Below are 25,212 nucleotides of genomic sequence, written 5' to 3' on the forward strand. Positions count from 1 at the left end.
CCCTGAGGCACCAATTGCTGCCTGCTGCCTGAGACAGGACATGGGGCTCAGCGGGCACTGGGGCTGGCCAGCCTGCCTGCTGTTCCGTGTCTCTGGCTGGTCTGCTTCCTCATCATCTGTGAGCATGGGCTGTTGGCAGAAATTCTGCCCTGCAGCGAATGCTGTTTTCCAGGTGGTCAGCTTCCCTTTCTTCCCTAGCCAGGTAGAGGAGGTACAGCAGCATGACTGCTTCACACGTGGTCAGTTTGACTGGTTGACAGCTGGGACTCTTGTTCAAGAGCCAGTGGTATTTCAATTTTGACAGGTGGTATTGTGCGCAGAGATCGTGCTGAAAATTAATTGGAATGACTATTTTCTGCAGAGCTGCTGAAGGCCAAGACACAATGATGACTAGGCCTGAGGAAGAAACAGCCCTCAGAGATCAGAAAAGTATGTAGAGCTCCTTAAAGACTCACTGGACCCTTATTAGTGTTTCTTATAAATGCTGTAATGTACTTTGTCATGCTGACAATTTCCTGTGATAACAAAAGGGGAGATGCCAAGAATATGGCAGTATTTAAGAAATTAGCAGTGAGATTTGGTTGAGACAAAGGCTCAGCAGAAATGCCAGCTCATACACACATACTCTTCTCTGCTTTCTGTTTAGACTAGCCTTTTGTGTGCTCCACCACCCCTTTAATACCAGGATACAGAAGATGAACTTGACAGCAGCAAGTCTAAACAAGTGATAACTAATACACTGCCTGCCTCCCATTCTAAAGAATTAGCTGATGCCCATTTCTTCTTAAATAGCTTTTTTAAGAATTCTCTTTTCCTTAAGGAAGTTTCAAAATTTTCAGCAATCCTATGCCAATTCATCAACTATAGCTAATGTGTTTCTATTACAGCTACCCGCTCCACATCTTGTTCTGCAAATTTGATAATAGTCAGTATACTTGGCTCACTCTTTTTGATTATTTTTTCCCCATCCAGAGAAAATTCTCCATCCAGTACATGGTTGTTATGAATGGCAATCTCTATTTTACAAGATATTTACAGATAATAAAAGCTATTCCTCAGGATGAAACATCATCCAGAGGAACAGATTCTTACTGAATTAAAAGGAAAGACTTCTTCCCCTGTACCCAGCCTTCCTTGCTGGCCATCTGCTAATAGTACCCATGTGTGTATAAAATTCATTTGCACATTTAAATTGAAAAGCTCCATTTGCTCAGCCTGCCTATAACTGTGCTCTCTTGCTGGGGTGAATATTAGGTCTCTGATGCATGCATATTATCCAGTGAACGTATAATTGCAAATGCAATCCACATCCAATTATCTGGAGTTTTACTGCATATTTTCTACACATAACTCTAGCAGTAAGTACAACAATACATTAGCTCTCCAGGTGTCCATTTGGCTGGAAGAATTAGTAAGGTGCTGGCATTTAGCTCCTGTCCTCTAAAGTGTAATTCACTCACGGCATTGTTGCCAACATGAGATACACTTGGTGCAGGATACAGACATTGCGGGGAAGACACCGAGAATCCTCTGCATCTGACAGAAAAATGTAACTGGACAGGTTAAGGTAAACAGTCCCTAAGCCATGCCTAATTTCCTCTCCTCTGCCTCCAGGAAGGCATTTCACTGATGCACAGCCCAAATATGCTGGTTGAACACACGTGGAGAGTTGCAGACTTGTGTTACCTCCCATGAAGCTGGGGATTGATTTGCTGCTCTTAGGGATCACAGCTACACTGGCTCGACTACTAGGCTACCAAAAAAAATACGGAATCCATATTCACAGCATTCCTTCCCTGGACCTATCCTAACCTCCTCCTCCCTCCAAAGTGACAAATATATAAAGGAGTTACAAGCATCTACTCTGCAGATGTAGCTTGCATAGTAATCAGGGACTGCATCTGATTCAGAGCTCATTACACCAGAGAACTGAAACACCAGTTCTGCATCAAGACAGACAGACAGACACACATTTGAATGGGCTGCATTGCTGCTCAAAGCAGTTCTTCATCCTTCCTGCAAAATTAGTGTTTAAGATTCTTCTGGCCTCTCACAGACTCTGAGACAACTGTTATCCTACTGTCTGTCAAGTATTAGTTGCCATTGTGGCAGCTAATGGATTTTGTGTAGATCATTAAAATATTCAAGAACCACGCATAGCCTGCAGCTTGTTTTAAGCCAAAGATTTCCCCAGTGGGGAATGGAAGGAAAGAGCTGTTCCAGGGAAATAATAAAAGTCATACTAACAGTATAACAAGTATAGTGCAAGATTAGACTCCAATCCTATTTCAGTGCGTGTCCTGTGGAGTCAGTGGAATCACTCCATGTTTGCATTGCTTTAAATAACATAAAATATTAAGGAATTCAAAACAATCAGTGCTAGTTTTGGGCTTTCTTAGAACTGAAAAAAGCAGGGGGGGTGGCATTTAATCAGGCGAAAGTACCAGACATTTAAACCTACTGTTCTCTCAGAACAATAACTAAACTGTTGAACTAATGCCCCATGGCATTGGACTCCAGTACTTAAAAGCATACAACAGAATTTTAGCTACAACTGAAAGAACATCCTCAGTTACTATATATAAAAACACAGAGATTTCAAACAAATAAAAGCATCAGATGTGGTTAGCTCACTTCTAATTTCAGAAGACGAGAAAAAACTTTCTGCCACTGACAATTTGTGCCACAACTAGCAGCAGTAAATCTAATGGGTAGCTTTCCACAATGGAGGTAGCTGTGGCTTTCACAGTTAGATATCTGCCTGCAAAATAGACATTATTGAAAAAGTGCCCTCATATTTCTTTTCTGGAGTATGGCTTCTCTTTTTCTTTTGAAAAACAACCATTGCAGTAATACTCCACAGCAAACCTGCTGACATTTTGGAAAGCTCATCTAAATACCTGTCAGACGCTTGACTGTGTTATTAAGAATCATGTCTCGGATGATTGTGAATATTACCAGAAAAATATCAGTAATAAAGTTCAGATTCCACTTTACAAACCTCAGAAAAATAATGACTGTATTAACTTCTGAATGGCTATTACCACCCCATGTATAAAGGCTAAACTTTAAGATAAGTTCAGTGGCACATGGTGTTTGTAAAAGCTTCAGGCTGCAGAGCTGTGTCCAGTCAAATCCCTCCTGACTCAACATCAGTTCTGAACATTTATAGCTCTGGAGCAAGGAGCTTTTCTGTGCTGAATAAACAAAACAGAAACAAATGAACAAACAAAAAAGCCAAATGCTCAGGGCTGGAAAAACAGTTGTCTCCTCTGTTGGCTTGGGACTGGAGTGTAGTAGGTGGTGTCTAATCTCTCTGTTCAAGAGCAGTGGCTGTGGTTGCTAAACTCAGGAGGGCTGTGGTGTAACGCCAGCTGCTCTGTGCCCCAGAAGTACACCATGGTTGGGAAGGCTGAGGTGGAATAGGCAGCCTGACTGCTCAGATGTGCCTACACTGCTCAGTAGCAAAGGGGATGGATCACGCTCTCAGTCCAAGGGCAAGTGTTGTGGCCAGGCTACATCTATGTCACACACCGCTTCACCGTGGCTCTGCCCTTCGTTAAAAATAATTTACATGTGTGCTTTTTTCAGTTCCTAGTGTGTAAATTGTGGGAAGGCTGTGTCTTAGCCCACCCAGGTGGTGTTTTTATGGCATGAATATGGCTTTGTGATTAATTCCCCCTGGCATGGTATAAAGGCACCTGGAAGTGTTTGGGGGTTGCAATGTCTGTTGGGATGATGTGGGAGGACTGCTTAGAGTGAAGGGAGCCAAGCTGGTAGGGTGATACCCACACTGCCTCCTGGGAAAGGTCTCGATGCACTTAATCCTTCATATTGTGCTTTGGTGTCTTGAAAAACAGTAGTTGCTGTGAGCCAGAATGACACACGAAAGCATGTTAATGATGAAATGGGCAAACACTGCTCTAGCACTCCAGCTCACTCCTCAGCTTCACTCCACTTAGCACCCTAGGTTTAGCCTTTATGATCATCCATCACAAATTAGAAACGCCCCATGCTATTTTAGCTTGCAACAGGATTGATGCAGTTTGGAAATCAGAGGGCTGTGAAAAGTTTCCTCCCTTTTAAAAAGCAGATCCCTGTAGAAGGGGAAATTTGGAATTTTGCCAAAAGATCTCAGACAGCTGGATACTGTGATGAAAATAAAATGCTAATAAGGCCTATGAGCTCTGTACATCCATAACAAAGTTGAAATGACTAGCATGAAGAGTGGGCAGTCAGAAGAAGAAAATCTTGTGAAGAAATGCAAGAGCCTTTATGTACATGTATAGTCACTGAAAGAAAATACTGACATCCATCAGAAACGATTCATAAAGGACAATTGCTCCAGGGCATAGCTTTCTTTTCAAAAAAACAGAGTGGGTGTTTTGTGATCCCTGCCATGCATTTCCATGCTATTGCAGATGGAACTCAAAATTACTGACTAGCTGACTGCTGCTAAATATTTAGGGAGATGCACACCTAGAAGGAATATCACACTGTAAAAGGCTGCTTTTTAATTGCTGCAGTGACTACAGCGATTCCTTCTCCTCTCTGTACAGGGGGAGAATGTGAAGAACAGCAGAAACCATTAGGAACCTGCAGGAACATTTTGATAATGAAAGTCACTGGACATACAACTTTCCCACTTTGCATCCAATTAGGAGAGGTTACGAAAAGGCAATTTAGAAAAGATGTGGACATGAAGGATGGGATGGTAATTTCTTCCTGAGGGTTTAGCTTGGCTCCCACTGCACTGTTAGAATACTGCTAGAATAGGAACGTGAAAGAAGAATACTGCTTTTAATTTACCTGGTTGGAACTACTACAGGGTAAATTGAGCCTCAGCCATAGCATGCCACTATGTTTGTGCAGAAGCTAATGAGGGGGCACAGTGATGGCTTTTCAAAGCCATGCATCTATGAAAAGATCACATTTCTGTATACAGTGCTCTGCCTATGGCTTTTGAAATACAACTTCTGTCATGCAGTTTGCATTTTTTAATAAGTAAAAAGTAATTTATCAAGGCATTATTCTTAAGGAAATGGAAACTTATTCAAAGCCATACACTTTACAAGTTTTCTGAAGATAACAGGGTACTTTTCTGTTCATCTTTTATCTGTTGCTGTGTTATCCTCTGCTCTCATCTTCTCAAAAATGACACGGAAGAGGGAAGATTTTAAGAAGGCTGATCTAATACCACAAAGTATGTTCATAATTTCTACCCAGAAAGGGTATAGCCAGCAGGGGACGGAAGTCCTTGAGAACCTGTTTTTGTCACAGTGCCAACACCAGGGACTTCCTCTCATGGAAGACACAGTGACTGAAACACCAAGGTCAGACTACCAACACAGCCCTGTGCTACAAGCTCACGTCCTCCAGTATAGCATCAGCTGTGCTGGCAAATCAGAAAGATGCTGATGTTGGTCTCAGGTGAGCACACAGTATATGTCACTTCAGCATAGTGGGGAGAAGAAGTCAGAAAGGCACAAACTAATGCTCTGTCAGGAAAGGTTTTGCCATGATTAGACCCTCTGGAAGCCCTTCAAAGAAACCAGGCTTTACCAGCAGCCCTTGAAGCTGAATTCCCATTACAGGGCCTCAGAAACAGAGGTCCTGATGTACTCAGGGATCTTGAGGAAAGATAGGAATGGAGCGCACAGTCTCCCATCTCTGACACCCAGCTAAGGGAGCAATTAACAATGTGGCTTTTGGCCAGCTACCCTGTTGTAAGGGTGTCCCCAATCCACCAGTGAGGACACGTTCAGTTTTTAAAAAAAATTAACTACTGATGCCTTTTGCTGAATGATGGGAAGTTTCTGTTAGGACCTTGGAGAGAAGGAGATGATCCACAACATGTTAAAGGCAATGGGAGGTGGGTCTGTGAAATTCTTTCGGAAATATTACAAGCAACGGAAACATTTGAAGTAGCTTTTGTGACATGTATGCTGGCAGAGTAGACTGCTGCACATTTGGTAGTGCTTTTCATGGTGTAATCCGTGACCTCAGGAAAGCACAGGCTGAAATAAACAGATCCAAACCATTGCATTCACACTTACACGTATATACTTTATAAACCTATATATGTATGTATACAAATGCTGATGCAAGTGCTAGCCTTATAGATTTATTCTTACATGCACAAACATACAGATAGCTAAAACCAATGTCCTTAAAACCCTTCCACCCTGGCAGCTGTATTTAAGCTATATAAACTGTTGCACTTATTCCTTTGTGACTGTTATGTCAGCTTCTTCCAATTTTAATACTGCTTATACCCATCATTGCCTTTTACCTCTCTGACCTCCTTGCAGGAAAGAAAAACAAGAAACCCCAGCACTAGAAGATAATTAACTCTATACTAGTGGTGTTATCTCAGAAGTTTGACATGTACAAACCTCCCAGTGGAGCTGCCTAACCCAGCTGAGGTCCTCAGTGCCAACTCAAGCTCTCCCTCAGAGGAAGCCTGGGAGACCAAGAGTGAAACTACAGAAAACCCTGAAAGATTAAGTGGTTTGGAAGCAGACATTTAATGTCACACCACCCTTACACTGGGAATCACACAAAAGGTTGAAAGCTGTGTCTCTGGGAAATGTTATCTACTCACATGAGCTTGCCCTGTCTGTGAAATTTAAACACAGGAAACAGGATTTGTCAAGCCAGATCAAATCATAAGGGTACTGAGATTACCACTGCATTGCCCACTGTGATTAGTGACCACTATGGAGAAAGAAACTGGAAAATACTGCACACTGTGCTATGTTTTAACAGGGGATTGACATGTTTTCATCTCTGCTCTTTCAGTAGTATGTCACTAACCAGGAGGTTTAAACTCATTTGATGTTAAACAAGAGCTAGTTATCTGACCCTGCCCTTGCTCACTCCCTGTGTCCTTAGAACAAAGCAAAGTGTTTTCTCCAGAGATGATTATTCAGAAAAATAAACCCACCAAAATAATACAGCAAAATGCATGAGGTGGTATAGTGTTTTCCTCTGACCCACTGTCCCACTAAGGCATCAGGTATATGGCTTTCCTGGAGAAGCAGCCTTTCAGTCCCTGGAATGGATGAGTTAAATGCTGACAGTTGAAGACGTCAGACTAACTTATTACAAGAGCAGGAATGGGGAGTCCTGCTGTGCTAGCATAACTGCAACCTGAGTAATTGCCTTCACCATCTGAATTCCTTCTGCTTTCTCAATTGGTTACAGTATTCTCTTCCCATCCTGCCCCAAGTGACTCTGCCCTGTTACTAGGCTCTCCTAAAACAATTCTGCTCTTTCACCCAAAGATAGCTGCATTTCAGAAGTCACTGAGCTGCTACCAGTGTGTTTAGGTTTTATGACAAAACAGTGGAGCTTTTTTGGGATGAAGGAAGTTCAACACATATTCAATGGTTATTCAATGATTTTTTCTGATCCTTACACTGCTGCAGCACTGTCCATTGTGCTGTCATCTTCTTTGCCTCCCACTTGTAGAGGGAATATTAGAAATTAACATCTGTCAAACTCAGAATAAAATGAAGCCAAACAGAACAGAGCAAACCGAATTAATTCAGAAACTCCATATGTACTGTATTCCACTACGCTGCAAGATATCTGTTCACCAAGTCACAACGTATCTTAAAAGAACTGCAATGCACATGGACCTCAGAAAGTAGGAAAGACCGCAGAGTGGAGTTTCACTCTTCACCTGCCTTTTCTTGATTCCACAACTTTTGGCCATACATCAAAGACAAGCACACTCCTGTAGGTACCTGTGCGTAAGTACTAGTAAAAAAAAAAAAAAAAAAGAAATCTAACCAAAACTCCAAACATCAGATAGCAGGACAACTTGAGTGGTCTAAGGACTTGTTACAAATCAAGATGACCCTTTAAACAATTGCTTGAAATAGCAACAAAATCAGAAGGTCTTTAGAGGTTTGGATAAGTATCCCAAAGGCAAAAGAAACAGCCACATAAAACCTATACCATTGGGGGCCCAAGCTTTGTTTTCCAGAATTGCTGATTCAGGTTTGTATGATTCTTAGACAAAATTCATGTTTTTTGAAAGTGGTCTCCTGTCAGGTAATATACATAAATAAATACAGGGGAGGAGGACTGGGTTCACTTTAGGAGATGAAGGAAAGCAGAAACTAGCAGAAACTTAACTTGCTTGTTAAGATTTTAGGGCACAGATGATTTACTGGCTAGGCTGCTTGCCTTGTATATGCAAAAATGTTCCTGTTAAAAATACTGTATAAACCAAGGACCCTAACACCATGTCGTAGAAGGTTTTACTGCTCAGCATAGAACATTTTTACCAAAGCAGCTTAGTATTGTACTTGAGAAAATGTGACAGGCAAAAAGTCTTTGCATGCCTCCTTTCTATGTGCTGTATCTGCTCTCCATTTAATATGTAGGTTGGAATCTATTATTGCACCATGAGAAGATGAAGTGCTAGAAAGGTGCCTTGCTGTGCAAAGCTTGGAGCTTGCAAGTTAATAATTCCAGAGAGAAGAGACGAGCAGTGCAAACTGACACATTTCTTCTCCAACTTTTGTAAATTTCTGCACAGGTTTTAGAGGCCAGCATGAAAGTCTATGGGAAAATGAGATTAAAGTAATCCATGGGGTAGATGACCAACACTGAGTCTTTCCCTCTAGGCAAAAGCTAAACAAACTTGCTCTGTAGTCCTCTGAAAAAGAAGCCACAAGCAAGGTGGGATCAGCCTCCCACCTGCTCTTCATCCATACTCCTGCCTCCAGCTGGGCATCATACTAACCTGCTAGATAGTGGACAGGAGGATGTATGCTGCAGAGAATATGCTCCAAGCACATCCAATACCATGGCTGCTGGCTCACCATCTTGCACAAGCAGATACATCTGAACTGGGAATCCCAGTGTAAGACAATCAGGTCTGAAACATGCAGAGTGCACAGTATGCCCTGCCTCTTTGCTGGAGGAAGTGCCTCCACAGATATTTTAGGGAGCAGCCCTTAGTGGGCAGCATAAACAAGGGCATGAAGGTAATGCTGCAAGGTGCAACTAAGCAAATGTGTCTGTCTATCATGAAGAGCCTGAAATATACTCCCACAGGCTCTGGCTCTGTCCAACTTCTTCATTTCCTACTGCTATAAATGCTCAGCTTTTGATCCAGTTTAGCCCTCAGAGCACAGGTTTCCAGACTGTTACTGACCATAGAAACAGTAAGATAAGGTGCCATGTCACTGCTGTTCTGTACACCCATACTGTGCTGTAGATAGCTCCCACACCAACAGGAGCTCTGGTCACTGTAAAGAGCCTGTATCCCACCACTTCCCTTCTCCCCTCTTGCACCATACAAATGTTCCTGCAGAACACCGCCACCAGGAGGCTGTGTGCAGCACTGGTGAATTTAACCTAGGAAACCTGATTGCTTTTGAAATTTTTCCCAGGTATGTTGTAACTTACAAACAAGAATGCAAGTTTTGGGATCACTTTTCTAAAGGAAAGGAAGACTGCCATATATATGATATTTTGGCTGTCAGGGTGAGAAGCCAAGATTACTTTGACAAGTCCCAGAAGAGTAAAAAGACCACCACGTTTTCATTCTCTAGTCTTGAATACATAGTTGACTGAACCCATAAAACCAAGGCACTATGGTGAAGTCTCAGATTTACTTTTTCCACTGCAAATCCTGAGCAGAAGAAAGTCACAGGGTCATAAGGCACTTGTTTCAGAGCACTGTAGCACTGTAGTCCTGGAAACAAGGGGAAGAAAAATGCCTTCAATCCCCAAATTGTTCCAATGTGCTTAAGAATGGCCTCTGCAGTCCTTGGTAGTGAGAGCACACAGGGCTCCAGTTGCTGTTGGTTTGTTCACTTCATTCAGCAGGAAAAAATGTATCAGAGAGCTCCATCGTCAAGGAAAATGACAGATGTAAATTAGGTTTCAGTATCATGCAGTACAAAATAAATATATATGGAACAATCCCTATGGTTGGGGTGGAAGAGAAGGCGGGAAGCATTTCTACCTGCCAGGGGCATCGTTAACGATCAGTGCCACAAAGTCTTGCACTATGAAACAGGACACAAAAGCATTAATTTCTTCCTTGTCCCTTGGATTACTGACCTCCCAACCCACTCACCAGCCCTTTATGTGAAACTGGGAATACATCACAGTCTTTTCCTTCTCCTTTACTTAAGAATGGAGGCTCACGCTCTCAGAACGGGCTGGATTTTGAGGAGTGTAGGTACATGTGCACATAAAAGGGTAGGGGGACCTTCAGTTTTTTAAACTTTTAGCTCCCTGAATATCTGTCTGTCACTGGAACTCCAAAAAAGCAAAGCATGACACGTCTGTTCACTTGTGAAAGCCCGGCGGAGAGAGCCTACTCAATCACTCTGCTGTTCTCAGGTCTTTCCCAGCGTCTGGCCAACAGTGACAGTACTGGCATGTTCTCTGGAACATCTGCTATTGTCTGAGAAGTGGAAGAAAACAGTTTATTTTATCTCCTGTAGCTGTTACAAGATTGACAGTCACAAGTGTGAAATGGACATGTCCCACTGAAATTCAGAAAAGAAAAGCCCTAAGCAACTTTAGAATAAGTACGTGGACTCAATTCCCTCATTGCTCTGTAGTGTGAGTAGACACTCACATCTGTTAGCAATAAACATTGGCTTCCTCCTGCTTTGTAGTACCTTTCCTACCCAGCATAGGCAGCAATATCCAATACTGCTGTCTCTTCTCCATTACTTATTTTACTGACTTGAATAGTACTCCTGAGTTGCACCGATGCAACTGAGAACAGAACAGAAAGAAATGACTGTTTTATATTGCTCCAGGAATTATTCCTGCCTACCCTGCTGCTATGCATCAGAGAAAAAAGAAGGCCAAAAACATTAACTCTTCTCACCTTGCTGGCAGAAAGCATTTTGGTCTTTTTAAGTAACCTACCAGATTTCTGAAATTCCTTCATCACACATGTAAAACACTAATCAGTCTAATAGCTGAGAAGAAAATCTACAAAAATAAATCTTTTGTATCTCATATAAATTACGAAAAATGTACAGAATACTGTGTCCAGAGATTTGGCTTTGACCATTCCCCCTTGTGCTGCTCTAGTAGCTATTAGACGTCAGTTAAGGGCATCTATGTATAGTTTGCTATAGAGCACACACAGTATTTCATAGCAACACTGGAACTGTCGGGGTGGATTGGATCGCTGATCTATCTCACCTGCCATCCCGTTCCTGGCAGTCAGCAATACTTACTGCTTTAGAAGAACGTCAATACACTACCTCCTGCAACCCTGCTGATTTTTACTGTGTGAAGTGTCCTTCCAGGCTGCTCAAAACCAGCCTGAGTAGATGGTGGATCTGAGTCTAGTAAAGAGCTGGAAGGCTCTACATGGTGGTTCTCAAGGGTGAAAGTGCACAGGATTATGGCTGTAAAGCTTGCTTCCCTGGGAAACATCAATACAGAGGAAGAAAAGAGTCACCTTCCTCACTGATACTCCCATAGCTCCCAGTGTGCTCCCAAGATGAGCAGAGACACAACCTCTCTTCCCCAGGAAGGGGAACCATTTCGGGTTCTCTGTCCCAGCTGAGGCAAGACACACAAAAATATGTCCTCACCTTCCTCATTCTCTTCCCAGAGGCAGCAGGGCACAGGAGAAAGAACCTGAGGAGCTCTAACATGCACCAGCTGGCATGGGGATGAAGGGAAATGCACTGCAGCTGGGGATGGCTGGACCTGAGGATATTCCAGCTACCCTAAGGCCAGGGGCCATGGAGGCAAATGCAACAGCATTTGAAGCCTTACGTTGCCTGGGGAGGTCAGGGAAAGGAATTCCAGGTAGGAAACACTGGAGCAGTTTCCTCCTCCTTTGCCCTGCCCCAACATTTGCTTTGACCTTCCTGAAGGAAGGTGTTTAGCCATCAGTCCACAGAGGACATGGCTCTGAGAGTTACACTCATAATAGATATAAAAAATAACAACTGCATCTGTAGTGCAGGAATCCTACCCAGTCACTCCTGACCCCTTATTGCACGTTTAGATAGAAGCACATTTTTTCCTGAGCTAGGGAGTGAGAAAAGTACCTGAGGGTCTTGCTAGCAATAATTTAAACAACTTGTATATACTTACAGGAGGAAGTGTTTGTTCCTTCTGTTGAAGCTTGTATCCTAAGCATGGGTTCTGCAACACACAGAAGTAACAACAAAGTTGTAAGAATACAGCCACAGCTACACTGTTTTACTGGAGGAACCTGAACATCTTCCCCCAGTAGAGCTTTCTTTTTTTCTTTTTTTTTTTTTTCAGTAATCAGAAACCCACCAAAGCAGAGAAAAAAATGAGATAGCTCAAAAAAGCAAAGGACTTCAAAGTCAGTACAGCATGTCCTAGGCACACTGTGAATAATCAATTACAGCAAAAATGCTCCATGGTCCTGGGAGGGAAGGCCAGGAGAAAACTGGCAAAGACACTGCAAAGTTTTCAGCTGTTTGTGACAGCATCAGAGGAAAGTGGAAAGCAGTGGGTCTTGAAGCTCCACATGCTGACCCAGGAAACGCTAGCTTCTTCTTCTCACATAACTCCAAATGGACAGTCAGGCCTCCAGGTCTACCACAAATATGGCTAAGGACCTCTGTGGCTTGAAAGAGAGCAGGGTCCATGAGTGCCACCACCTCTGTAGAGAGCTGTAGCTGGAAGGGAGAGCAGGACATGGTCCGGACCAAAACAGGACACAGCACCAGCCCCAGAGTGATTACAAAGAAAGGAAAAAGAAGCAGCCTTCTCAAGATGGCAAATAATTTTGTAGCACAGCTGAAGGAAATGGACCTCAACACACATCACACAAAAGAAGCACTCAGAAAAGTTGATGGAAGAAGCAAGCTAGCCTGAAGCTAGGGCTGAACCTCCTGAGCTGTAGGAACCAGAACCACACCGCAAACCAGAGCCATGCATTTGGGTGGCTGCATGGGCTTTCACTGTCTTAGACCCCAGCAAAACATACAGTGCCATGCATGAATAAAGAATTTGAGAGTGTGCTTGAGGAGTACTATCAGCTGGAAGGAAGAGTTTGCAGAGAGAGCACTTCGCCTAAGGCAGCAATGTGATGTGCCACCGTGGAGAGGGCTGACGGATGTCAGGATGGCTAGCAGCCAGCCTGTGCATTCTAGGGAGCAGGTCAGGCATACTGCATGCTCTGTAGTGAAATATTTAACAACATGTCATGTTTGGCAGAAAAGATGAATCTGTCACCTAATAGAGTCAGTTTTTAGGCAGAGTAAAACCACACTTAAAATCTAAGACCGCTGTGTAAGTCATCCTATCACCAAAAAGTAACTGTAGCAATACTTCAAGAGACCTCGCTTGTGGTAATTTAAACACCAGCATCTCACAATAGCCTATCTCCAATTAAAGAAGCAACACACTAATAACTTACTTGCCTTTGCAAGGCCTGGAAAAATTCAGCAGTGCCCAAAACCCCAGACTCTATTGATCAGCAGGAGACTTCTGCAGTGGCAGAGAAAGATGATACGGTCTGGACCCAGGGCTGGGTGAGAACAGTGGGAAAAACGGCACCTGGCTGGGTTTGGGACTGAGCAGGTCTCTGCTCCAGCCACATAGCAAAGACCTACTCAGAGCTCCATGAGAAGACCTCAACAAGCAGCCACTGAACGTATTGCTTTATGCTCTCCTTCGGGACAACAGTGTGATGTGCCACTTGGCATGAAATCTGCCAGTGAAGCGATTCATCAGGAATGCAGCCAGCCTTTCGAATATCCCAGCCTCCTCCTCTCCAGCGGCACAATAGCAGTAAAGAGAACAGTACTGTAGCAGCAGGCACTGGAAGGGACATAAGCAGGGAAAGAGACCACTCAAGAACAAGAAATTTAGTTCATGGGAAAGAAGGGAGCAAAGTGCAGGGACTGCATTCTTGCTGCACAAGGGAGAAGGCAAGGCAAGCCCAGTGGAGTCAGTGACCAGCGTGTCACCTCCTTTGAACAAAAATGGTTCCAACGGTTACAGGACACTTGCTATTAGCTATGTGGTCTCATACATATCCAGTGAAGCACCAGTGACAGGCTCCACTGAGAACATGAAAGAATATGGGCACATCCAATGGCTCTTCTGTCAGGCAGCACTGCCAAGATTTCAGAAGTAGGTCGCCACACACGCAGATGCATCAAAGGAAAGGCTGCAGGCATGCTAAATGCAAAATCTGGCAATCACACTGTTTTCCTTGATCTAGCCTACAAACACTGTCATCTCACACTAAAACCTGTCTCTGCCAGACATAGCTTTCTCAAAAAAGCTAGCAGGACTCCAGCCTCTTTGCCAACCAGGATATGTGCATCTTGTAAATCCTTGGGATGCTCGGCTTACACATGCCTATCCACAGCTCCCTCAGCCAAACTCAGTGGTAGAGACAACTGCTTGTATTGTGGACATATATAAAGTAGCTCTAATAGTTAAAATAATGAAAGTGACTTCTCACTGGGGTCAGCTCCGGGAGTAACTCTGGAGGCGTGCAATCTGTAACTGCAGGCAGGATGCTGAAAACAAAATTGCACTAGCCTGAAAGGAAACCATGTGGAGAAGGCTCCTAGTATGCCAAGGCAGCTTCAAAAGTGGTTAAACTACTGACAGTAGTTACCTGTCTACATTCACAGACCTTGCAGAGCTGTCAGGAACTGTATGTAGAGCCCTGAGGAAGAGAGCAGTCTAGGCAATTGGTTTCTGGAGGAAACATCAATATACACTCTGCAAATTCATATGCAGCTACTAGGATTTACAGAAACAGGAGCAACAAGTGCTTTTTTGAAACACAGTTCCTAACAACTGAAATGCTTTTTCGCTTGGGCTGCTGCAGGCTGACAACTGCAGGCCAAGTTAGCATCCTCAGTACAGCTCCAGGTTATTAAAAAGTATGCTTAACCCGTCTTCATTCATTTCTCAGTTCCTGAAGTAGCTCCAATATTCAAGGTGATATGCAGGTACTGAGGCACTGGATGCAGGCGAATTGTTCTGTGCTAAGAGGGAGCAGTTTCAGAGCTGCAGAAGCAGTTTCAAGAAGAAATAAAGAGCAAGAGATAGAAAGACTCTGTTAATTCAACTTACGTGAAGAAGTTTTTGTCCCTTCTGTTGATACTGGTATCTTGCTGGTGCTCTCTGGAAAACACAAGAGGCAACAAGAAGTTATAATATGGAGTCAGACGATCCTCTAACAGCATTCAACTCCAAGAATGGACAAGGTAAAGGGGAAAAAGGAGCTCAAAGAAGCAAGCTTAAATTCTGCTTCAGTGGGCAGAGGCTGCAATCAGACACCAACTTGCAAAAGTTTTCTTTTAGGAAAAAATGAAAAATGGTGGCGTCTACTAGTAGGACTGAAGAAAAAAGACTGTTTCTTCTGAAAGAAGCCAGTTGTTCAATCTCTCATTCTCCTCTGGGAATAACTAATCAGTGGCAACAGGAGAAATCATGCAGATGGCTCTGCTTCTGGAAGGCGTCAGTGTGAGTACTCACTCCTTATGCTTCTAGGCAGTTAAATTTTGCAAAGACATGTTCCTGTTCATATCACTTGAATTGCTGGTAAGTACATCCAATAATGTCACTTGCCACTTTCAGGGAAATCTTCTAAGTCACACATGCAAACCCAGTCCCCCATGGAATGACTGCTGGGGGCTCTGTGATGGAAATCAAACAGTTGTTTTGCTGAAGCGATGAGGAAAGTTGCTCTTCCATACTGGTCCTACAGAGATATGCTATTGATAGTGACATACATACTGCCATGGATTTCTCACATCCACTTGTTGAACTGGCTGATGGCTATGGGGGATGATGGTGCCATGCTTAGATCCCTGCTAATGCCTTGCAGAATGCAGATGGGAGAAAGCAGAAAGTAGAAAGTCTTCATTTAGGCTTCATAGACTTGTACAGAGACCTTGTTCCAATGACACCATCCATCTGTCTGTGCGCTGCTGAGCCCACAAGCCACAACTGTGTGCAATTTCCTAGGTGTGAACAAATTGCCCTTTGGTTGTATGCATCAACAATCTTGGCCTTCTCCAAGTTCTCAAAACCCTTTTCAGCCTCATAGTGGTGAGTTCAATACAGCTGCACAAGTTGCAACTCCACAGCTGGAGAAGGGCCACAGGTGCCAGGGAAGAAGTCTTGCCTTGAATCCTCAAGCCATACCAAGAATCGTCTGGTAAGCCAACAAAGAGCATTTAGAAAAAGCCTCATAAGAGATTTAGAAAAAGGCAATTTAGGAAAGTTTTTACTCTGTTCTGTGATTCTAGCTCAGGCAGCCCTCTGCCCACTGTCTTCAGAGTCCACAGAAACTTGATCAGAGACAAAACTCAGTCCAACTCTTCCTTTCAACACCGCTCTCATTAAACATCAATGTTGAGCCTGTATTCTAATTTCTTACTTGCTAGCTCTTCTTTTGTATGTTTTTTTCCATTTTGGTCCATCTTTCTTTGGCAAATACCTTGTTTGCCTGGGCAATATGTTCCAGTTTCATTTCACTAATGTGAGAGAACGTGTTATGCAGCATTTTTCTGATAGCCAGTGATGTGTGGCATCGAAATGAGTACCATAAGTAAAATTTTTAAGGTCAAAGCCTTTGCACTAGGTCTTGGAACACAGTGGCCTGTAGCCAGGCAGCTTTCAGGACCGTTTTTTGGGTATGGAGGCAGTTTGCTGTTGTGCAGCTGGGTTGTCTGAGCAATTAACCTTTCTTAGTCACAACAGGAGACAGAACAGGTCTGACATCTGCATAGGTCAGCATCTGGCACAACTGGAGCAAATTTTTCTTTCACCATTAAAGAAACCATGTTCCATTTAGTGCCTGTGCTGAGCTTGATGGAGCATTTCTTACTGCCACCTCCCCAGCCCAGCTGTGTCAGTATGAGTGCCGCCGAGAAGCTTCCCTGCCAGTGGAAAATATAGCCACAGCCTCCCATACCTGAAACATGCTGAGAAACACGTTTGGAAAACATGTGGCAAAGTCACACATTACCAAGCCCTGCTCGTAACGTTCGTGTTAGCAAGACTAACAGTGGATGCCAACATTTGGAAGATGCAAAATTTGTGTGTATTGCTTACTGAGGACAGTAGACCACAACGGTAAGAGAGGCATTTTACTCCACCCAAGAAGGTCAGCACGGATCCACACAAGCCATCTGAACACAAGAAGCAGAGAGAAAAGAGGCTGCTTGTAGGAGGCCATCAATACTTGCCTGAGGTGAAAGAGCTGGAAGCATTCTTCAGTCATGATACTTGCAGTTGCTGCTGCAGTCTGCTAAGGTGTGGAGACAGCAGCCTGCAGCCCTATCTTTATCATCATCTTTAAGTCGCCATGAGGAGCAGCTACCTCAGATGCTCCATCCACTTCTGTCCCCTGACATTTCTAGAAGCACTTAGTTTTGGTGAAATGCTGTGTTTGTGATTTCTTGTGTAAAAATATTGACGGATGGACAAGAGATCCTTATTTGGGTATGCTTTAAGGGACAGGTCCCTGCAGCCTCTCAGTCTCATTTCCTCTGGCCAGCTCCATCTCCTGCTGTCTCCTCTGGCAGGACAGAGAAGAACCCCCTCAACCCCCACAGGACTCACAGCAACCCACCACCTTGCTGGGCTTGGTATCTTGAACCATCCTTCCAGGTAGGGAGCTTTGTTTGGACTGCTGAGAGGAGACAACTCAGTCCCTGAGTCAGACCCTGACAGGGACAACAATGTGGGCTCTAAGGAAGATTCAAACACCATGAACATCACAGATAGATAGTTAGAGCTGCAAACAAGCTTTCTGTCATCCTGAGGTTTACTTTCTGGCAGTGATATAAGACTTAAGCTTTTTGCATTGATTGTGCCATTCAGATGACACATTCTGAATTACACGAAGAATGACACAAGCTAGCACACATCTTGAGAAAAGGGGAGTATCTGAGACCTCTGTTACTCGGTCTACAGATGGCAGAGTAGGGAGTAGGTGTGTAGAAGGTGAGTAAGGCCATAGTCTGAGACCTCAGAGGCATGCAGGCACATGCGGTCAAGGACACAGGGAGATTCAAGGATGACTTTTTGTTCCTTAAAACTACTGTGCTTTTTACCTTTTTCCTGGCCCTGCAAGAAACTACCTCCCTGAATCGGATTAAATGAGCACCACCCTCAATTCAAATATGTCAAATAGCAAGGAAAGGTTCAAAGCTGCTCTTAGGGGAATTGCTATGCCAAACTGAGTGACGGCCGCATTTCTTTCTATGTGGAGGCCCAAATCAGTGATGTGGGTCCAGGCATGCTGATTTGCACCAGTTGAGAATCTGACCCATTACGCCAGCCAGCGAAAAACAAACTATGGCCCCGGTGACCTGTGACTATGCTAGAGAGAGACAAGATACACGCATCTTCTGCTTTAATCAAGTCTCAGACAGATTAATGTATGAGTAGAAGGGACTTTTCTTGCATTTGAAGTATTTAATAGTTGGCCACATGCTCTATGGGTACTAGATACAAGATGTTGTTTTTATTTACTTATTTCTCTGCCATCTTCTTGAAGATAAGCTACTGGCTACCTTCAGAAGAGGAACAGCAAACTATAGCTTAATGAATGATGAATATTGGATTCTTATTGACTACTGTACAACTCGGAGCTGTTAGTACCACTGCAAGTCCTATGGATGCAAAACCAGAAGCTTGCACGGGCCATTGACTGTGTAACTAACGAATTTACGAAGTTTTACCTCTGCTTACAGTTGAGTTACATGAACAGGTCACCCAAGCACTGCTTGTTCCCTTCAGTTCAGGCAAAGTTGTCCCAGCCACCCCCACTGATGACTCAAACTACATCAACTCACTTTGCAGAGACGTCCAGGATGAATGCTCATACAATACCCTGCCCACAATCTAGCAGTTATCCAGCAGCATAGTCTGCTAACTTCTGAAATATCTCTGCAGGAATCCACCCTTTTGCACCCTGAGTCATGCTGGGCACAGCAAACATCCTTAGAGAGGCAAAAGATTTAGGTCAACAGGTATTAATGGAAAGACTGACGCCACATTCAGCTGGAGCTGTGGCGTGCTTAACACTTTAGAAAACAAAGTCACTTACCTAGTTTTCTAAATAAGGGGTTTTGTAAGCAAGTTTTCAAACATGAAATTGAAAGCTTTAGCTGTGGTATGAAGTACCCCCTCAGTGTTATTTATTAAGCATAGTAAAGTCTTATGTTCATGAGAAAGTCCATGAAAAAATTCACTGCAAGAATTTTGCCTGGCTAAAGTGACAAATTAGGATGCAAAAAGAGCCATTACTGTTGCTTTAGCAAACCTGTGCACTATTTATACAACTCCAGAAGAACTTCATGTCTCTATTCTGACCTCAATTACAATCTTTCTTAGGGGAGCATACATGAATAGGAGTGAATGAAAATAAGAAGGCAGCTCATATCCTGTGGGCAAGTTATACTCATTATAAATTTAAAAGAGAACAGAATTGCTCCCACTGCTTGCTATTAGAACTGGTAAAAAGTAGTGTTTGTCTACCTGTTTTTATATTTGTTGCAGTTTTAATCCACACATATGGCTCTATAGACAAGGCTTTAAATTCCTGTCAGTAAAAATGAGAAAATTTAAAAGTCTGTGTAGATTAATACAGTTTGTGTGTGTTGTCTGTGTTTATGTGTAGCAAAAACTTGCACAAGAGCAAATTTGGCAGTTTTAAGTAACAGCAATGTTACTAATAACAGTAACAGCAACAGCAACAAGGATAGGAGTTACTATTGCATTGGGTATTACTGTTTAAGACAGAAGATTTTACCATTTCTGGGAATGAGATCAGGGAAAAATAAAGCTCTTTGCTCACTGAAAACAACAAAGAAATTTTTACAGTTGTTCTATTGAGAAATATGCATTTTTCTGTGCTTTGGAGCTGTGAATTGAAATTAACAATTTTCAGACATGTGACCTGAGTGGAAAGGTGTGTCTTTTCTTATTCTTGTGGAAAAAAACTCAACACATTTGCCTTGTTCTTCATGTGTTTTTTCCTAATGCCCATTGCTAGTTGATGTTAGAGACAAGGCATCATGCTAGATAGACCTTTGGTCTGGCACTACAGTTCTCTTTTGTGGTATACAGCAGCAAAGAAAATTTCAACTAAAATAGTTAAAGTTTGACAAAACTCTACAGAATTAAAACCAAGATTTTTATACGGAAAAGCACTAACCTTTTAGTGGAAAGAAAAATAACGCCATGCCCAGAAATGCCATCACCTCATCTATCCCTGGTCTTAAAGCACCAAGCATAAAGGGAAAGGAGGATCTAGTTTGCAGATAGCAGGGCATACATAACAAACATGTCCAGGTGAGGTCATTAAATTAAAGGTCATAATTAAAGTTATGGTTCATATAGCAGAGCAGGTCAGTACAACTACAAGAAAGTCAGGCCCTCTGACACATCTTTCTTTACCCCAGTGTCACTCTATCTGCTGGAGGTGTAAAGAAGCAACTTCTTTGCCTATCCTGAGAGGTTCAGTCCTCTCAGATGTCCACCCACTAGTTTTCTGCAGGGGCTCCTGGGCTGCACTGGACCCCAAGGTCTTCTCCAAAAGCCCCTTGGCGGGAAATAACAAATAAGAGCTAAATACGCTGTTGGCTTTTTTTTCTTAAACTTTTCCTTTCTTATGAATAGTGCAGGACCACACAGATATATAGGACCTGAGTAATGACTGCCCTTCAGGGCTCATTAATGAGTTTGGATCCCAAATCTGTCATTAAGCTAGCAAGGGCAAGAGGTCAGAGAATGCAGGGGAAGGAGGGGTGAGGAGGTCACCCGCACAGGGGGTCTGTCCCTGTTTGCAAAGCAGATGTTGCCCTCTGAGGCCTTAGGGATCCATTGCTCTTAAGTCACCAGATGTTGCCCATGCTGCTCCTTAAATCCAGGTGGAAAATTCCATCATTAGGAGGAAAACTAGGAACAATTTTACTGGTAATTTATAAGCAACAATAAGCAGAGGGGCTCAGATGTATGTGTGGCAACCAAACATGCACGATTGATTTATTCATCCAACGAATGCTGCCATGCCTCATTTTAGATTATCAAATATCACTGAGATGTTCCAGTTCAGATACCACTGAGTTTCCAGTTCAGATCTTTACAGACAAAAGCCAGCTGCCAGATTTAGATTGGATCCAAGTTTGCTCGCATTCAAGGGAGTTTACATGCACAGCTGTATTTTAAACAACTTGTGTTTCACAACAAGATTAGACAGATTCTAACATATCAGTTATAAATGCACATGACAGGGCTTGCCTGCAAACATTTTCATTCAAAACCAAGCTCCCATGTCCCTGCAGCAGGAGTGTTTTGCTGTCATTCAGCACAGCCCAAAGGAAGTTGAAAAATCCATGTCATGAAGCACAGGAATGTGGTCCCACATGCGCTCCCCAGTCACATCACCATTCCTTGTCTGAGAAAGTAATAGAGGATGCCCAAGCATTTTTTTTTTGCATTTATCTGTATCATTGCCTAGGCACAGTGCCTACAGCTGAGTTTTGGAAACTCCAGTATCTTGGAAACAGTATAGGAGCTTTTCATGTAAGCAGCTAATGAGCAACAAAAATTTGTATTCATGGAAACCAAGAGCATTTACAAAGCTACACAGAAACACCTACCCATTTTTCCTCCTAATAACATTCTGGTAAATAACACTTGACCTTTTATATAAGTCTCCTGACATTTGATCATGATTATAATACCATACAGGTACTAGCAAATCTTAGCACTTGAGATTCTTTAGTTGATGAAATAGAATAGTAAATACACAAAGTGAATACAGTCAAGCAATTGCCGTGTGACCACAAAACAGCAGATAGCCAAAGACAAATCCCACTGGCAAAGGTTTACGTTTGTTTTTCTATTTATTCTAATGCCTGTCTCCTGTTTCAGAGCAAAATGTGGAACAGAAAAGCATCCCTGGTAAATTCCCATTGCATCTTTAAACCCATCTCAGATACAGACAGAACTTCTGCTTTGTTTGCTAATGAGGGTATGTTCCTTTGGTACTTCACACCTGGCTGGACACCGGAGTTTGAATTATCAGAGCCAAATTAGTCAATGTCATACATAAGAAACAAGATTTCAGCTGAACTGCAACCTCCAATGCACTCGCAAGGAGAAACAGGACTGCTAAAACATTTGTGTACAATGGAAACACCCAGGAAATTCCATCAGAAGCAACTGGAACTTCCTGTAAATTAAATGGAAAGGAGCCCTGCAGAAATAGCAATCTATAATAATTTTAAATCATTTGGGTAATTCTGAATGCTATCTGCCTCATGAAAAGCTCTGCTCCTCAAGAAATAAGTTTAAATCACAGTACGTGACTTAAAATACCTGAATTACATTCACGCCTTTGAATAATATGCCTTCAAATACATTTATGCCTTTGTCTTTATTATTTTAGAAATCAAAAGCAAAACCTATCACCATTTGTGAAAGTAAAAACAGTGGCAATCAAAGCCATACAAATATTACTTAAAGACAAAGAGAAGAGTGCTGGTTTAGAAGTTCAGACTAGGGCATGTTTTAGGTTAAATGAAAGCTTCCCCACAGGCCTATACTGTCTCTGCTACTCATGTGTACTATGGGAATTACAATAATATTCCCTTCCCTTTATCCTGTTCTTATCTTGACTATTTAGACTGTGTCTTAGACTTAGTGTTGGAAAGTGTCTCACAGAAAATGCTGATCTCTCCTGACATCCATAGGAGGCATCCCATTCGTCTGGGTAAGGAAAACTAAACATCTCAACTACATAGCAAGCAAGTCAGGCCTAATTAATTTTCTTAGCACACCTAATAGATTTCAGTGTTTCCACTTCCACTTCACTTGCAAAGCTTTCTCCTCCTCCAAACCCTTTTGTTGTGGTGGCAGCTTTAATATAGGGTCTTTCTGAACGTGATAGTAAAATAAAGAGCCAAGCCTTACCATTGGTGTCCGTGATGATAACACTGGCTTTAGTACTGTCATTCCCTAGTTTGCTGCTCACTCTGCATGCGTATTCCCCAGCATCGGCCAACGTGGCTCTGTAAATGTGAAGCTCAGAGTATTTCCTGTGAAATCAGAAAAAACATGTAAACATCCTGTACTGAAGTAACAGTCACTGCATCAACTAATGCAGTCTTTTTTTTCCTCTCAACAAAGAGTCATCTTCCATTCTTACTGGCAGATTAACACTATCCAGGTTTGAAAGAAGGGAGGAGAATAAAAAAATAGCTCTCTTACAGGCTGCTGGAAAACAGGCATATTAATGAACTCAAACGAAGATACTTGTTTATGCTTTTCTGCTTGAGAGGAGTCTTTGTTCTTAAAGGAAATCTGAAAAACAACCTTCTCTCAGCTGAATTGTTGACTATCCAGATGCCACAGAGATGCATGTAATATTGAAATAGATTACCCTTTCCTACAGGTTCATATTGCCAGTAGCAGAGTTCTGGGTAAGTACTGTAGTTTCCAACATCTGACTAAATAATCATGAGATTAGGACACACCACTCTCTTTAACAACCTCTGAAACCCCAATAGTAAATCATTCTCCAGTGCTAACAAAAAATTATGGGCAAGAGCACAATTTGCATGAAGCTACATTTTGTTCCTGGCTCAGAGATGTAATTTAATCAGTCTCCAAGGTTTTAAGATTAGATTTTAAAATGCAGAACTCCTGCCTACCCATTAATTTGGTAGGAACATGTTCTGGTGTCATTCAAGGGGTCCCCAACTCATGTGATGGCAATAATCCCATTACCTAGACTGTGGAGAATGACTAGCTTGGGGAAAATACACACATTATTGCTGTTCCCAGATTCTGTTTAAAAGGAGTGCTTTGGGGAAGTTTTTGCCTGTAGCAAAGCCTGCTCATTTGTCTGCAGAATAGTCACTTAGTAGAGTGCATAAACATTGGATTCCCTAAGTTGGCCTACCCCAACATGAAGGATTGATCCCCAGGAGGCAGGGATTCTTCACTCTAAAAGCTCATACTCACCAGCATGTCTAGTAATGAGTGCTGAGCTAAGCAACGTTTGGAAAGTTGCTTTGCTTCAGCACAGCCATGTCTCCTAACTCTCCATGCAGAAATCACAACTGGTTACCCCTTCTGGGAACCATTGAGCAGGGCTGTCAGACCAGAAACAAGACTTGTAGCACGGGGGCTTCTGGAGCAACCAAAATGTTCAATGCCACTTTCCAACACATCCTCGTGAGCCATCCCTCCCTCCAGCACAGTAAACTATCCCGTCTGCTATCCAATATCTGCTTATCAGCAGCTCAGCCTTCCCTGCCTCTACATGAAGGTCCTGCCGCTGAGGAGTCAGCACTGTGGCCCTCATGGGATGAGAGCAGTATGCCAGGTGGACTCCAGCTCTGGTAGAAACCCACATTACAAGAATTTTCCCTCATGTCATGAAAGAGGGCTGCTTTCTTGAGGCCGCTGGGCTTGCAAGAAGGCAGACCAACCAAGCTAGGGTTAGCAATTTGCTCAGGTTTGCGCAAACGGTAAATAACTGAATAGTTGACTACTAGGGTTCCCTTCTCAGGCAACAAGCCCAGTTCCCAGTGCTGAATTAATTAACTGGGCTGCATTTCAGATGGCATACAAGAACTGACTCTAACTGGTGGCAACCATGAATATATGAGAAAAATGTGGTTGAGACACTGGCAGAAGTGTCCAGAAGGTGAAAGCTATTGTCTCTTTGGGTGGGAATTTTGCACCTGACTAGCAGCTATACTTATACCACAGTAAAAATGGCCTGCTCTTTAATCTTGCTGCCAGCCATCTACACACCTGCCTTTGCAACAGCTTGTTGAGGGCCTGTCCGGGAACGTCTGGCAGTAGTCTACACTACCTAACAGCTTGTGCGGACATGCAATATTTCCTATATCCCACAGGCCATCTTTCAGCCGTGCTTGCAGACTAGATGCAGATTATATTAAAATAGGTGAAGCAACCATATTCTTAAAAATCTACTTCTAACAAGCCAAATTTACTCTTGTTTTTAGAAAAACTCTATAAGGAGTTTTCTCTCTGAGAGCAGGAAAAATATTATGAATACTTATAGCCTTAAGAATATTATTGAGACATATCAGGACAGAATTCAAAACAGTCAGAGAAGAAGATGACTCATTAATGGGTGTAAATGAAGCAGCACCCTAGCAATACAGTACTCCAACAGTACTCACTTAAAGCCCCTGATAACGGATT

General features: G+C 42.8%; 1 protein-coding gene across 5 annotated transcripts in view; it reads right to left on the reverse strand.

Annotated features, from left to right (window-relative positions):
* Positions 1–25,212, reverse strand: part of NRG1 (neuregulin 1) — a 486,241-nt gene that overhangs the window by 124,546 nt on the left and 336,483 nt on the right. For 4 of the 5 annotated variants that reach the window (XM_087741975.1, XM_087741974.1, XM_087741972.1 and 1 more), the window contains 3 exons: positions 22,945–23,069; positions 15,082–15,132; positions 12,103–12,153 (listed from right to left, as the gene is read on the reverse strand). In XM_087741975.1, coding sequence (XP_087598101.1) covers positions 12,103–12,153; positions 15,082–15,132; positions 22,945–23,069 — 227 coding nt within the window. The remainder of the gene's footprint in view (positions 1–12,102; positions 12,154–15,081; positions 15,133–22,944; positions 23,070–25,212) is intronic. The other variant, XM_087741976.1, reaches the window with a different exon arrangement.

The sequence above is a fragment of the Nipponia nippon genome, unplaced genomic scaffold (genome assembly GCF_047370975.1).
Source record: "Nipponia nippon isolate SJK-2023a ecotype South Korea unplaced genomic scaffold, ASM4737097v1 scaffold_8, whole genome shotgun sequence".
Lineage (NCBI taxonomy): Eukaryota > Metazoa > Chordata > Aves > Pelecaniformes > Threskiornithidae > Nipponia > Nipponia nippon.